Genomic DNA, 14,937 nt, shown 5'->3' with positions numbered 1-14,937 from the left:
ACACGGGTATTTTAGTCAGTGAAAAAAAATGTTTCGCCGCCCTCCAAAAACCCCCAATTTTGGAATGTTCCCTTCGAACTTTTTCCAACCAAACACTTTTGCCCACTCCCATCCCCTCCAAAAAAAAAAAAAATCCGACCAAACACTGTGCAAAGGAGAGGAAGTGGGCATACGATGAGTAGTTCATCGCCGGCACATTCATCGATGTCAGCGACGGCGGTTGTGGGTGGTGGAGGAGGTGGTGGCAGTAATTCAACTCTTTCTGCTGACGATTTCCATTTTCCGTGTGATCCATTGTCAACATATGAGCGAAAGGACGAGGCCATGTTAGGTTACTTCTACATTCTCTTCTTTTCAAAATTCTTAGCTTGTATTGTGCGTTTCTTCATTTTATATTCTTAGTTTTTATGACTTTTCGCCAAATTCTTTGCTTCGCGGTCATCTGGAATTGGAATTTTACTCATTCGATGAAGTTAACAAGGTTTAAAAAAAAAAAAAAAAATCTTTGGAAGGGATGACACGATTTCTCATTGTAAAAAAAAAGATGTCAAAATTTCTACCTCATGGAAAAAAGGTTGAATCATTTCAGCTGATCAAAGAGGAATCTTATTTTCTGGGCTCTTCCATGTCAGTGTTCATAAATATATTCCTATACCATCTTTCTTAATCATTTTCTTGCAAAATTTGTTTAAATGATGAAATTCAGTCGTCACGTTGTTTCGTTACCATGACCAGCCAATTTAAGGATGTGATAATTAAGTTTATAATTATTGTTCAATATGCATTATTTGATTCCTGATTTTCCCTCTGATAAGCTATTGGGGTTTAATCTTACATGTAGCCTCAAATTGAGATCTTGTTAAGATTGACATCCGAGGGATCTGTTTTTATCTTTGCAGACTCCATTTACCATTTCCAAACATTGTAATAATGTAATAACTTCTTTTAGTAAATAAATATTTGGGACAAGAAGATGAGTCTTCCCTTCTCAACTTATGCTCAGCACTGTAATTTGCCATATATGAGCTTGGAGCCTTTAAGATTACTAAGCAGTTGGAACATTTTTTTTAACTGGTTTTCCTTTTATATACCGAAGGCTGAAGAGCTAACTAGGACAATTATTTTAATCCATATTCCTTGCTATCTCTAATGGTTTGCAATTTTGTATGGAGTACAGCAATTGTCTTCTTCGTATTTGGAGCCAAAGTATAACAACATTCTGTCTGTGTTTCCTAAATTAACCCGTGAAGCATGCATTTACAGATTCTGCTTTCTGATTTTGCAGTTCTAAAAAAAGATCTCATGGCTGCACTTGAGAAGGAGGTTAAATCCTTAGATGATGATAATTGGAAGTTTGAGGGTCCTCGTTCTCGGATCCACCTTGTTTCAAGTGGAGGAGGTTAGTTTATGATCTCTGAATTACCTCTTTCGTTATTGCAATACTTTGCTGGATTTCTGTATTAAAATGTGTGACTCTAAATGTAACAGTTTAGATAACTTTGCTAACCTACTTTGATTATGTCATGGCATTAAAACCAGCTAAATGCAATGATTTTTTGTTATATGGTTGAAAGTGAGGCAGACATCAATAATGGTGGATTTTTCAAGTAATATGTTGGGTTTGGTCTTAAAAGGATTGTTCAAGTTAGATAGATTCCAAAGTTCTGTCTGGTAAAAAACATGCATGCTTGATTTGCATTATCTGACAAGCCATAAAATTTATTCCTCGCTGATACAGAGAAAACATAAACACTGCTCAAATCTATCATACCCATATACTTGCACCTTCTCTTGTTTATACTATCAGGATACCAAGAATTCCTTAGAGAACTAACTTCTAATTGATACTAATTCTAACTAATCCCATGATGCATTTGCTTTTTTTCCCTATTTGCTAAATGCTAAATTCTTCGGCATAGTTAGAAAGCTTGGTTGAATATTCGGCTTAATTTGTTATTGTACAGCATCATTTTTTCATTGCATGGCTCTAGATAGTAAAGCATGTCTGTTCCTTTCATTGGCTGGGACAGGGACATCCATAGGTTAATTTGTTTCCACTGAATATTCCATTACAGGGGGTTTTCTTCGCAAGCCCTCAGAGATTTCTAAGAACTGGAATTGACTCCACCAGAATAGTGAGAATTGTTTGACCTCAAGGATCCAAATTATTGTGATGCGCGGACGAGGGCAGCTATGTTTTCATTTGTCAGCATCCATAGGACATCCAAGGCTTGTTGTATATGTGACACTCCATGATTCCCTTACGTTCATGAGAATTGAATACCATATGTGTAGTTACTTATGGTTAAAATATGGTAAAGCATTTATGTTTTTGGTTTTACAGCGCAACCTATATGTTTCTCGAAGCTGACCCTCTACTAAATATGTGGTGGCATATTTCTTTAACTCCAACGAATGGGTGTTTATGTCTACTAATGAAATGATCTTGATCCTATCATATTGAAATCCGACCCCTTTATTTTAACCGTTTTATATTTATTATTTTTAGCCCCAGTGTTTATGATATCCACAGCATTAATCCACCAAATATGCATAAATTGCGGTGGGAACATATGTCATGAGGCAGTGAGAGCGTGCATTTTGATTTTGAGTTCTAATTGTATATTAACCTTGTTAAATAAAAATTCACAAAGTTAAAACTAATTACAAAGCCTAAAATATATATATATATATATATATATATATACTTCATAAGGAACTTTTTGGATGCACAACAAAATAAGGTTATATTTGGTATGATGGAATTCTAAGTATGGTAATGGAATTATAAATGGACTCTTGATGTAAGTTTGTTTGGTATTATATATTTTGGATTCTTTGGAATCCCAATTTCAATAAAATATGCAGAATCTAATTCTATCTTAGATTTCATAAAATCCGTTTGATTTTTTAGAATTAAAATTTAAAATCACTTTCACCTTCATCAATGTCAGTCTCCTCCACCCTTGTCCATCATCATTTGCTCCACCTTCACCCACCTCTAAATACCTGCCTTCAACTTCATTGTTAAAACTCCAATCATCATTGTCGCTTTTGTTGCCGTGATGAACCAGCTAAAGCACATGTGCTTTGCAAAAACATACAAAGGGAAAACCTGGTGGGATGATAGCGTGGAGGTTGCCGGGCCATGGAATCAAGTTCAACGGTGCTCTCGTGGGGATATTGTTGGTTATCAATCATGCTCCACATTTTTTTTATGGTTCAACTCATATTTTTGAAAGTTACGAAGGTCTTCATATGATGACAATGGCCAAGGGGAGAGATGAACATGAGAGAGATGATTTTTTAAAGAGATATTTTGGTCTTTTCATATTTTAAATATATATATTAATATTAAATTAGGATTTCATCTTCATACTAAACACATTTTTTAAATTTAATTCTATTTTAATTTCAATTCCGATTTTAATTTAATCAAAAACTCTTTCATCGTATCATCCAAGGCCTAAAGGTATTGAAGAAAATCTGCATGCTAATGAAGAAGGGATCCTGAAATGTGTTTCAGCTTCATCCCTCAATAAATTTTGGTTAACCCAATATAATCTGTGAAATTTATTAAAAGGTGGACTGAGATTATCGAAATGTGTTCCATCAAATTGCGTGTAGAGGCATGTCGTTCTAATTTTCACAATTATGAGTACTCAGTTCTTATCATAGAACGTTAAATTTTTAATCGAAGGATTCCGTTTATTTCATGATCATGTCGGGAAATAAACGATTATCAACCTCCTAATCTCTAACTTGAGACAAAAGTTTTCATCTTTCTTCTTCCTAAACCCAACCCAAAATATCATTGAAGATTATTTGAAAATGGAAAGAAGACTCCAGCAATGTACTTCAACGATGCAGAAGATAATTGAGCAGTCCTTTGCCAGAAGGGCAGAACTTGGTGTTCACAAAAGGGTGATCAAGAAGCTCACGTACTGTTGCTCTTTTCCTCCAATCCTTCTCTAAACATCTCTGCACGAAGCTTTTGAACTCAGCTGATGCCTTCTCTGGCATTTCAAGCTTCTCACCAGAGCAAATCACACACATCAACGTGACCCAGTCTGGTTTTTGACCTGCATCAGTAAAAGGGAAGTGACCCTGAAGACATTCTAGCATCAGCACTCCCACTGACCACACATCACCAGCAAAACCATCTGCATTTTCACCACCCCATCTCTCAGGATCAACTCTTTCTGGGCTCATGTAAGCACATGTGCCTGCATTACAATCTGATGCTTCAAACCTTCCTTCTACCACATGACTCACTCCAAAATCTGCAATCTTCACCTCCCCTTTGTCATTCACAAGCAAATTTGAAGGTTTGATATCTCTGTGCACTATGTTCATGCCGTGCAAATAGTTGAGTCCTTCCAAAACCCTCTTTGCCAAGACAGAGATCACTTCCTCTGGTAGTGCTTCGTGTTCTCTCAACACATCATGTAATGACCCTCTTTCCATGTATTCCATGACAAAGCTAATGCCGCCACCTCCATTTACATGAGATTCACTGCAATTATTGTCAAAAACTGCATGACACCTCACAATATATGGGGAATCCACTCTTGCCTCACGAGAATCTCTGCCTCACGTTTAGCCTGCTGAAAGATTTCAAGAGCATTCTGGTTGCACCTGAGGACTTTCAAAGCATAGAAGGTTTGGTTCTTCTTGTGATGGACTTTATACACTGTACCACCATTGCCATGGCCGAGAACTGTGAGTTTCTCGAGGCTCAAAAGGTTCTTGATGGCCAGAGAGTTCCCATTGGAGGCTGGGATTTGGATTTGATGACAGTAATCAGTTTCTGGGATGGGATGTGATGGTAAGGAAAGCCTTAGAGCTTCCTGGTGCCTCCTCTCTCTTACCAATGTCATTTACACCTGCACTCGGAAAATGAAACCAGTGCGTTTCTCTGTCATGTCTGTTTGTACTTGTGAGGTTATAAAAATAGGAAACAAATCAAAGTGGGGTTTAAGAGACACACATTCTTGAGTGAGTAGTGTTTATGATCATTCCGAAATAGTTGGGCAGGTGAGGATTTGGTGGTGATTTCTGAGCTAAGTGGCTGTGATTGTAGTTTGTTCTGTGGCGCAGGTGTGTGCTTTTTCTGCCATTTGTTACTCTCCATTTCTTTTTAGTTTTTTTTAATTTAATTACCTTACCATTAATAGCTACAGCCTGAATTACGTGGCTTCTGTGGGAACTTGTGTGTCTTTTTTTATGGCTAGAAAGAAGAAAGATCATCTGTGCATATAGATGAATGAAAATTGTATATTTGCAAAAACATCGGACATCGAGGGGAAGTTAGCATCAAATGGTTTATTGTAAATATACTTGACAATTATAGTTACATAGAAATATTATAATTTGTTATCAAATTTTAAGAAAAATACAATTTTTAAGATTTTTTTTTCTTGAATTAGGATCTTTAGGGATGATTTATTGATTTATCATATCAAGATTGATAGTGATATGATGGGGATTTGTGAAGAAAATTGTTGGGCATGCAATGGAGCAACGCTCAAAGTTAGCGAGAATCCTTGCATTTAATTATTCCGATCACAATCTAAAATAAAAAGAAAAACCACATGCATAAATTATCGCTTAAGAAACTTGAAATAAACCTAAAATAAATACAAATATAATTTTAAATTTCTATACTTTGTTTAACTTTTGTTATAGGTACCTACAACTTTTTTAGTGTTTTAGACCCTTTTACTTTTTTTCAGTTTATAACACTGTTCATGAAAAGATCTAGAAAATTAAAAAATATATATAAAGACTTATAATATTAAAAAAATATATATAGAGAGACTTATATCAAAATTTGAGCAAATGTAATGAACCAAATTTATCCTTGTTCTAGTACTCTCAAGCAGTTAACCTATTTTAACCAACGTGTTTCATTTTTCCTTTTTGTTTTCCCCAACATACTTGTGAGTGAAAGAATCTAAAAACTATATACTACTTTCAAATGTAAGTCATTTTCTTGAAAGTCCTTGGATTCAAAATATAGATCTTCTTTACGTCAAACAAACACAGATGGGTAATTCAGCAATATGGACCACACCACTGCTAATCAATAATAATCACCAGAGTTGGATCCACAACCAGGTTGTCCAAAGACATGCCCCCTTTAAAAAACGGTTTTTTTTTTTGTAGTCTTTTTTGAAGAAAATATCCGATTGGTTTTCAAATAACAGAATACCCCAGACTATCATCAAACATATCTAGTTCATGAAATTCTGAAGACTTCCATGTACCCTTTAGACATACTTAGGAAATAAAGGATGCTGATTTTAAAATAAATAAATAGAACATGAATAAAGAGGCATTGCAAAACAAGGCAGCCAAAAGCAAGGGCTAGGGCATATTAGAGGACAAATGAAGTTGCAGAGAACTTTGACGAGTTGTTCCTTTTTTTTTTTTTAATGGCTGTTTATCCCTGGACAACAAATGAACCAGTACAAAAGAATCATAGGCCGAACTTACAGCATCTGATGCTACCATGAGATCATAACTTATAGATTCAACATGAAGTCAAAAGATATACGTATGTAAATCTAAACAAGAAAATTAGACTAGGGTCTCGTATGCACAAACTAGACCCAAAAAGACCAAAGACAAATCATTAGCTGCTTTTCCAATGCGCGAACCGCGATACGATTATATTTTAGACATCTTTTCCTTTTGTTAAAAAGTTATACATTAGACATCAGTTCTGTGTTGTTTGAGCCAGGGGATACCTTGAAAAACATGACAGATTATTCTACATTTAATAGGTGGCCAATCAAACTCTCTTTGTTTCAGAAGAAAGAAGACCCATCTGCTCTGTAAGTTGATCCATATGTTCCGCTTTGTCCCATCCATTTTCCACTGGCTGCCCCTCATTTCCCTTGGACACTTCAGCAGCATCAATCTCAATATCCTCGGGCAGTGGACTTTGCACCAAGTCATCCCAAAAAGAAGAGTTTCGTAGCAAGTCATCAATGTCTGTATCAGGTGAAATACTACCAATATCAATGGGCATCGACCCGTTTACCCCCAACAAATTAGGATCCATGAATCCCTCATTTCCTGTTTCAGGTCCAATATAATTCTCTTCAGGAATATCAAGAATAGTTCCCGTCACCATCTCGTGTATTGGAGAAAGCTCAGGCATGATATCCACCTCAGAAATAGGGTCAGAAGGTTTCTCAGATGCACCAACTAGCACATTTACATCAGGATATTGAGCAGCCGTAACTTTTCCAGAAGCTGCAGACTCTAGAGAAGATTGCTTTTCAGATTTTCCAGCTGAGGGAGCATTCACTGAAGGTGGGGGGACCTCTTGAAGGGTTACTCCACAGCTACGGTTTGAAGTACTGCCACTGTCCATTGCCCCTGACGATGTTGAGCCATCGCCAATCAAATAATTATCTGAGTTATTATTGAAAGATTCTAGCCAAGGGGTATCCAATTTCATGATCTGCCTTAGCATTGCTTTAGCAGCTTCATTCATCAAAGGTTGATACTTAACAATTTGTCCATCAGAAGCAGTAGCACACTCTGTTTCAGCAATACCTTCCCGCTTAAGCCGTCGTTTTTTGCTGGCTTCAGTTATACGCCTATTGCTCTCGTTTTGCTGTTGTACAAACTGAGTCAAGAAGCCAGGGCTCTGGACAGCCTTTGCAAGGAATGACATCATTTGCTGCTGACGTTGTTCCATTCCCTGAACGCGCTGAACCATTTGTTGCATCTGGTTATCAGTGGCCTGTTGCTGCTGTCTCAACCTCACAAGCTCCTGCATGAGCACATTCTTATCTCTTTTGAGCATTTCAACCTCTTCCTCTAGACCAAACTTCCCAACCTCTACACATGGCCCTACAGATGAACTCTGCCCATGAGATTGTTGTGCCTGTTGATGACCATGACCATGACCATGGGCAGGTTTTCGCCGGGTTATACTCTTAAGCAAGTGCTTCTGACCCCTCAAAAAGCCCTCATTTGCAAATTCCCACCGATCTGGATCGACCTTCCTGAAACCCTGTTTAATTATGTTGACAATAGAAAAAAGAAATAGGAAGGAGGTAAATCAAAAGTTCAATGAAACAGCAAAACTTTTCAGTCAGTATATACAAACATGAAAGTAGATGCATACTTAAATTACAAACTGACAGATAGAATGTGATGCATTTATAGACTTTGGGCCTAGGATGTTAAAGGGCAATAGCAAGAGAATGAAGACAAAATACAGTACAAGCGCAAAGGCTGCATTATCCACTACTATAGTGGCTAGAGGATTCTAAAGGGAATTGGGCACAGTAACAGATTATCACAGAGGACGTAAAGGGGTGAGCTAGAAGAGTGAGATAGTTATTCAGCAGAGCTGAATTGCTAATATAGCAAGCTCATAAATAGCTAGCCTTGATTCATGCAAGACAGCAGTGAATGGAGCCCTCACACCCTGCGTTTTAATAAAAATAGTTATGGTTAATTCAGCATGAAAACGCCGTTGCCAAAATACATAATCCCACTAATTCCTCTAGTTCGAATGGAAATAGGATGTCTTCATGCTAAATAATGCAGTTCTATGCCACTGAGGCAGGTGATCTATTCCACCAAATGCAAAAATGTAAACAATCTTCCTCCATTCAATGATTGTGCTACGTAATTAATAATTAGTTAGGATTTAAATAGATTTAGATTATTTACATGGATTTAGATATGATTTATTATTTGATAAGACTAGAATATCTATTTATTTTAGAATATTTGGGATTTAGATGAGATTTATGATTTATGATAGGGTTAGATAAAGTTTGATATTTAATTAAATTATTATATTGGTAGAGTTTGAATATGATTAGGATAGATCTTATGCCTCTAAATAAGAGGCAATATTGTACATATTTTTCAGACATGAGCTTATTGAATTCATATTCAGTTTCTATTTTTTGGTTTCTTCTCTCTTTTTCCCCTCTTTCTCTCTTTCTTTCTACAGCTACACATCAGTGGTATAAGAGCCAAGCAATCCCCGACTAGCATTCATGTTCAAGACTAGTTCCAAGAGCAATCACCAAAATATGGCCGAACAATTTGAAGAACGTTTCAGGGCTATCAAAGAAGAGTTACAAAAGTTTTCTTCTTTATCTGGAATTTTACAAGTGTTGTCAGCCTAGGTTGCATAGCTGAGTCGTGACAAAGGCGATTCGGCTGGAAGAAGCAAAGGAAGCAACAACAATAGACATGGTTATACAAGAGCCTACCAACCTCCCACATGATTTACAAGAATGGAGTCCCATCATTTTCAGCGTGTGGATGTCGTGGGCTGGATTGTCAATTGCAAAAGGTATTTTCAACTTGATGAGACCCCAAAGGAGTGGAAGATTACCATGGCAAGCCTACATCTTGATGAAGGGGCTTTTCAATGGCACCAACCGTGGGAGCAAACAACTAAAGGGGGTGCAACCACATTGGCTGGTTACATTGAAGCCTCAAAGACACGTTTTGGGCCACCATTCGAAACCCCAATGGGTGATTTAATGAAGTTGCGCCAGTTAGGCTCAATAGATGCTCATAACAATGCCCTCAATGCAATTATTTACAAACTCCAATTGGCAGAGGACTACTTTGTTCAGTCATATATCTCAAGATTAGAAGAGGAATTCGCAGGCCAAGTTCGGATCTTGAAGCCATCCACCCTCCAAGAAGCTCGAGCCATTGTGAAACTGCATGATATCCATATTCAGAAGGTTAATGAGGCGAGCACGTTGCAGAAGGTGTCAAATTTGGCTCTTTTTAGCAAAACCCACAATGACTAGAGTGAAGGTACAAATGTCCATTCTCCTGACTTTCATTCTTCTTCAAAATATGGTTCAGTTTCCTCTGTTCCTTTGTCCAAAGGGTCCTCTCCAAAACCTAATCTGAAAATCACCAAACGATTGAGCCTCTAAGAAGTTGATGAGTTTTGAGCCAAGAACCTCTGTTTTTATTGCCATCAGCCGTTCTTCAAAGGTCACAGCTGTCCTCAGAAGCAGAAAATGCAATTGCAACTCATTGAACTTCATCTTGACCCTGGCAAAGTGATCGCAAATGATACTAGGCAGATGTCAGAAGTTTAGGGAAGTCTTGGAGCACTGAAAGGGTCTTCTGGATCAAGAAGCCAATGGGATATTGCAGAAACAGCATCCTTCTTTCAGCATTCAGACCCTTGAGGTCAAGGTTTTTTGAAGGGGTGGGGGGGGATTGTTATGTAATTAATAATTAGTTAGGATTTAAATAGATTTAGATTATTTTAGATTATTTAAATAGATTTAGATATGATTTATTATTTGACAAGATTAGGATATCTATTTATTTTAGAATATTTGGATTTAGATGAGATTTATGATTTATGATAGGGTTAGATAAAGTTTGATATTTAATTATATTATTATATTAGTAGAGTTTGAATAGGATTAGGATAGATCTTATACCTATAAATAAGAGGCAATATTGTACTTATCTTTCAGACTTGAGATTATTGAATTCATATTCGGTTTCCATTTCTCAGTTTCTTCTCTCTTTTTCCCCTCTCTTTCTCTCTTTCTTTCTACAACTACACATCAGATTGATAGAGCTGCTATGCCATTTTCTATGAACCCTAAACCTTGTGTCTTCACTAGCTAGAAAAGCAAGTTGAATTAATTTTCTTATTCAAAGCATCAGAACTTACATGATTATACAATATGTAATCCAATCCTGGTAATGGAGAACTAAAATAAAAAGTTCAGTTTGCGTGTCACATAAATAATTAATTTCAGCTTTGAATTCCCAACACAAAACCAATATCATTTTACAATAACGTATCTGTAAGTTCAAGCGGGGTAACAGAGCAATTTATTAGAGAATCTTTGCTAGAGACTCTAAAACCTTATTAAAGCAATTTGAATTTTGAAATATGTCTCCCTTCTAATCATGCTTATAAAATGTTCAGTGACTATTTATTTAAATATAATACAGGAACAAAATGCAATTAAGTAATTGATAAACCTGAGCACAGCTTACTTTGTCAAACTTCCCTCTTCCAACCTCTCTACTTAATGAGAAAAAGCAAGAGGAATAGATATCAAATTGAAATCACACATGCTATTTGATGTATAGAAATAAAAATAAGACATCCTGTCCCAGCTGTGACTTAGTTTAAGTCTGAAGCAACTACAAAAATCTATTGGTTGAGGGCTTGAGGCTACTATATTTTCAGCTGGAAATGAACCAAGATGATAAAAGAGAAGTACTGATTTATGAAATACCAAAAATGAACGGAGAAAAAAGAGCCACTCCTCCCTCCTTGATATACAGCCACACTCTCCTCAACTAACGTATGAAATTATAAATCATATATCACTGGATCAACACATATAGAATTCAGAGGTTGTCTAATCACTAATCTGTCACCTACACAGCATTCTATGTATGATTGGTTAGTAACAACAACCTGTTCTCCTTCTTTTTCCCCCTAGCCTCCTCATCAGCAGTTAAACCCAACTTGGCCCCCTTGTCACTCTTGTGCTATCCTTTCTTTCATAAGCCTTGAACGCTCATAGTCTGTTATAGATTTATAATTATGACATGATTAGTTATAATTTTAGGGGTTGATGCATGTTTCATGTGTGTTTCATTTAAACAGTTGGTTAGTTAAAAAATAGCCATTAGGAGGGAATGACTTAAAGCCTATATATCCTGAAGCATTTGAGATGTAATCTTATCTTCGGTGACCAATAAAAGAATACTCCTTATGTCCCTCAAATTCTCTCAATCTCTTCTCCTAAATCTCCCTCATTCCTCTCTGCTTCTAGCTACCTTCACTGTTCTTCCCTCATCTTTCCCTACACCTCTCTAATTTCTGTCAGTCCAGAACATTCTTACCCATCATAGTCCAATAGCTATGGGTCCATCACATTTCACAATAACTTCATTGTTTTATGACCTGCTAGCCCAACGATTGAATTCAAGGACAGCTCCATATAGGCTGCTAAGGTTTCTCTACAATTTGTTCCTCTACTTCCCTTGCCCCCATGTCCCTACATTCCTTCCTTTTCAATTGAGATTGATATCTATTCCACAACATTTTTATGATGTGAAGTGTAAACAATCATCTACCTCCATGTAATGATTGGCAGCAGCTACATAGTTTTTTTTCTTTTTATAATGAATCCTAGGCCTTGTGCCTCCACCAGATAGAAAAGCAAGTTGACAAAAACAATCCTTCATATAAAAAAGCTTATATAATCCTCATCTCATCCTAGCAAAAGCAGAACTAAAATCAATAGCTCATGGGTCATGTGAATATTTAACTGCACCTTTCAATTACTTATGTTTTGCAAAGAAATAGGTCATAATAGCGGACCAATATTATAGTACAAAAACATATCGGTGAATTCTTGCTGAATATAATAGCAACCCATAAGAGAATATCTAGAGACCCCAAAACTCTCTTCAAGGAGTTTGAATTTTGATATATGTCTCATCAATTCAGTTATATCGTATGTGCAATGGCCTTTTAAATATGATACAGGAATAAACTTGCAATTAAGTAACTGATAAACCTGAGAATTGCTTTCTCTGCGAAATTTCCCTCTTCTGATTCATATAGTTGCTGAGAAAATACAGGAGGAACACATATCAAATTGAAATCTCATAGGCTATATCGTATATATATAAACAAAATAATGCATCCTGTCCCAGCTCTGAGACTTAGTTGAAGTCTGAAGCAACTACATAATCTATTGGATAAGGGCCTCAGTCCACTGCCTACATTATCTGTATATGAATCAGGGTGATAGAAGAGACAATAGGATTCGTATAACACCCAAAAACAAAGGGAGGAGAAGAAAAATGTCACTCCTTCTCGCTCATCAATAATACAGTCACACTAATCTCAGATAACGTAATTATAAATCATAATTCATGGCATCAACCGAAAACATTCAAATTAAATAAATATTCCATGTTTAATTTCGTCTCCCTCATTCTCACGATCAATTCTAACATCCATAAGGTTATTAGCGCAAAAAATAACACTGCCACAGGGAAAAAACTGAGGCTGTCTAATCACTCATAGATAACGACGACGACGTGAAAATCAAAATGAGAGCTAAAGAGAAAGGAAAGCGTACATATGTATTCAACTGCCTAACAAAGCTGGAGAAGTTATTGTGCTTAAAGTACTTTGGCAAGAGGTCCCTGGCAAACTCAGGAGGGTTCCAAACAACAAAGCTATTGTTGGTTGAGCTCCAAGAAACGATCGCGTCACTGGACGGGTCATCCACCATGTCATATGTCTTGCTAAGAAACGGCGGGGGCGCGTTGGTATTAGGAATGGGAGCCGGAGCTGGCGTCTGTGTGCCGCCGCCGGAGCCGCTGTTATTAACTCCGTCCATGTCAAGAGTTGATTTACCAACAGACAAAAATCTAAAGTTCAGAAAAAAGAAAAGGAATAGAAATGGTGAAAAAATTATGGCTATCTAAAATCTATCGTTTTAAAGGGGACGCAATGCCAGCCATTGGTATGAAACTTAAACCCTAGTTGGAGGCAGGGATAGTTCAGAGCAGTGTCGGAGTTTGAAAAGAAAGGAAAAAAATGAAATGAGAGAGAGAGAGACAGAGAGATAGATCGACGAAGTTATTGATTTTACAGAGAAAATGGGGTTTTAAAGGACAGGATGGAGAAGATTATGTGTGATTTATAGGTCAGAGGCGAGGGACCGAGGATACGACCTGGGTTTACCCACTGATGGACTGAGGAGCAGACGATGGATTACAACCTCCTTCCTCTCCTTTCGTTTTTCTTTTTTTTTTTTTTTTTTGCCCTCCCTCTTTTTGGGGCCAAAGGCTACGGATCACTTTTTGTCCTTTTTGATTATCAACCTAAATAACAAATGTAATCGGGACAAGCCACTTTTGAAATCTGGCTCTAGACACATACTCACTTAAATGACTTTATGAACAATACTTGGCTCTAGTTACAGTGCCAGCTTCTAGCCATTAAGCTATGGCTACATTGCTCTGTGCGAAAAGTTTGAAAAAACTCTCTCCTCTTTCTTCTTTTCAATTTCAAAACTCCCACTGTTTTTTTAAATTCTTTTAAAAAATTGGATGATAATATTATCGAGTTTCATGTATACTATCGAGGTCTGTGTAAATTTTTGCTTATCTCACTAACCTACTTATAGAAAATGTTCAGATAAAATCCTTGATCACTATTCTTTGTGTTGGCCTTTCCTCTAATCTACCGTGCAACTACTTCATTCATCTGATCCTCTCATCTAAATACCTCTCTTGAGTATTTTATGCCAATATGTCATCTTCTCTACCTCCGATGAGCGCATTGGTCTTGCCCTCCTCCTTTATTGATTAAGGCCTACTCAACCTCGACAGCCATAGCTGTCCCTCTCCTCTTAATGCCTTTGCCTTGGCATTATTTCGCACTAAACCTTCCTTTTTATTCTGTGGATGCATTTCTTTACTTTTGTATGTGACCACCCTTAATACCAAGGTCTAAAATCAATTGTTCATTTTTTTAGATGCTTTAAATGGCTTCCCTTGGTAATGCAGAAGGAATAATTGAGCTCGATAACGGCAACCTAGAACAAATGAAGATGAGATTGGTGATGCTTATTATGTTTAAAGCATCGACTCCTTACAGCCCCACAAGCACAACGGTGATGAAGAAGAAGAAGAAGAACCGAACTAACACCACATGGAGCAGCAACAGGTTCTAAGGCTTATTTTATTTTCTGTTTTCTTTCTCTTTTAACTCTTTTTTTCTTTTAATCATCAGTTATTTACCCTATTTTTTTCTTCTTTAATCTTCTTTTTATTTGTGTGGTAGATGCTTTGCGTGCGGGGAAAAAGGAGCTAGAACATGGAGTTTGAATGTTGAAGAGTTGAAGATCCCTTTTCAAATGC

General features: G+C 36.9%; 3 protein-coding genes across 4 annotated transcripts; 1 reads left to right on the top strand and 2 right to left on the bottom strand.

Moving 5' to 3' along the window:
* The first annotated feature begins 73 nt into the window (after positions 1–73).
* On the top strand, positions 74–2,485 carry LOC129310636 (protein SAMBA). The gene is made up of 3 exons (XM_054952541.1): positions 74–331; positions 1,286–1,399; positions 2,076–2,485. Exons 1-3 carry the CDS (start codon positions 175–177, stop codon positions 2,120–2,122), a joined length of 318 nt encoding a protein of 105 aa, XP_054808516.1. The 5' UTR covers positions 74–174; the 3' UTR covers positions 2,123–2,485.
* Positions 2,486–3,701: 1,216 nt separating this feature from the next.
* LOC129310446 (mitogen-activated protein kinase kinase 10) lies at positions 3,702–5,068 on the bottom strand. Its single transcript, XM_054952286.1, has 2 exons — positions 4,612–5,068; positions 3,702–4,576 (listed from the first exon to the last, which is right to left on the bottom strand). The coding sequence occupies exons 1-2, from the start codon at positions 4,878–4,880 to the stop codon at positions 3,859–3,861; spliced, it is 987 nt and encodes a 328-aa protein (XP_054808261.1). The 5' UTR covers positions 4,881–5,068; the 3' UTR covers positions 3,702–3,858.
* Positions 5,069–6,493: 1,425 nt separating this feature from the next.
* Positions 6,494–13,810, bottom strand: LOC129311060 (heat shock factor protein HSF8-like). Of its 2 annotated transcripts, none has more exons than XM_054953024.1 (2): positions 13,146–13,810; positions 6,494–8,032 (listed from the first exon to the last, which is right to left on the bottom strand). In XM_054953024.1, exons 1-2 carry the CDS (start codon positions 13,407–13,409, stop codon positions 6,797–6,799), a joined length of 1,500 nt encoding a protein of 499 aa, XP_054808999.1. In that variant the 5' UTR covers positions 13,410–13,810; the 3' UTR covers positions 6,494–6,796. The 2 variants fall into 2 exon arrangements, with proteins under 2 accessions (XP_054808999.1, XP_054809000.1); XM_054953025.1 differs by lacking the exon at positions 13,146–13,810 and adding an exon at positions 9,259–12,562.
* Between the last annotated feature and the right edge of the window lie 1,127 nt (positions 13,811–14,937).

This window comes from Prosopis cineraria, unplaced genomic scaffold (genome assembly GCF_029017545.1).
Source record: "Prosopis cineraria cultivar Desert tree isolate PC_DT_omini unplaced genomic scaffold, ASM2901754v1 PC5, whole genome shotgun sequence".
NCBI classification, from domain to species: Eukaryota; Viridiplantae; Streptophyta; class Magnoliopsida; order Fabales; family Fabaceae; genus Prosopis; species Prosopis cineraria.
Note: the sequence above shows the minus strand (reverse complement) of the source record. Positions and strands in the feature narration are given on the sequence as shown.

Bases quoted from the DNA above. Each gene is read 5' to 3' on its own strand.
- LOC129310636 (XM_054952541.1), top strand. From the start codon at position 175: ATGAGTAGTTCATCGCCGGCACATTCATCGATGTCAGCGACGGCGGTT. The intron at 332-1,285 runs GTTACTTCTACA...CTGATTTTGCAG, and splicing joins AAAGGACGAGGCCATGTTAG to TTCTAAAAAAAGATCTCATG. The intron at 1,400-2,075 runs GTTAGTTTATGA...ATTCCATTACAG, and splicing joins CCTTGTTTCAAGTGGAGGAG to GGGGTTTTCTTCGCAAGCCC.
- LOC129310446 (XM_054952286.1), bottom strand. From the start codon at position 4,880: ATGACATTGGTAAGAGAGAGGAGGCACCAGGAAGCTCTAAGGCTTTCC. The intron at 4,577-4,611 runs TCAGCAGGCTAA...AGATTCTCGTGA, and splicing joins CAGAATGCTCTTGAAATCTT to GGCAAGAGTGGATTCCCCAT.
- LOC129311060 (XM_054953024.1), bottom strand. From the start codon at position 13,409: ATGGACGGAGTTAATAACAGCGGCTCCGGCGGCGGCACACAGACGCCA. The intron at 8,033-13,145 runs GTACGCTTTCCT...ATAATTAAACAG, and splicing joins TTAGGCAGTTGAATACATAT to GGTTTCAGGAAGGTCGATCC.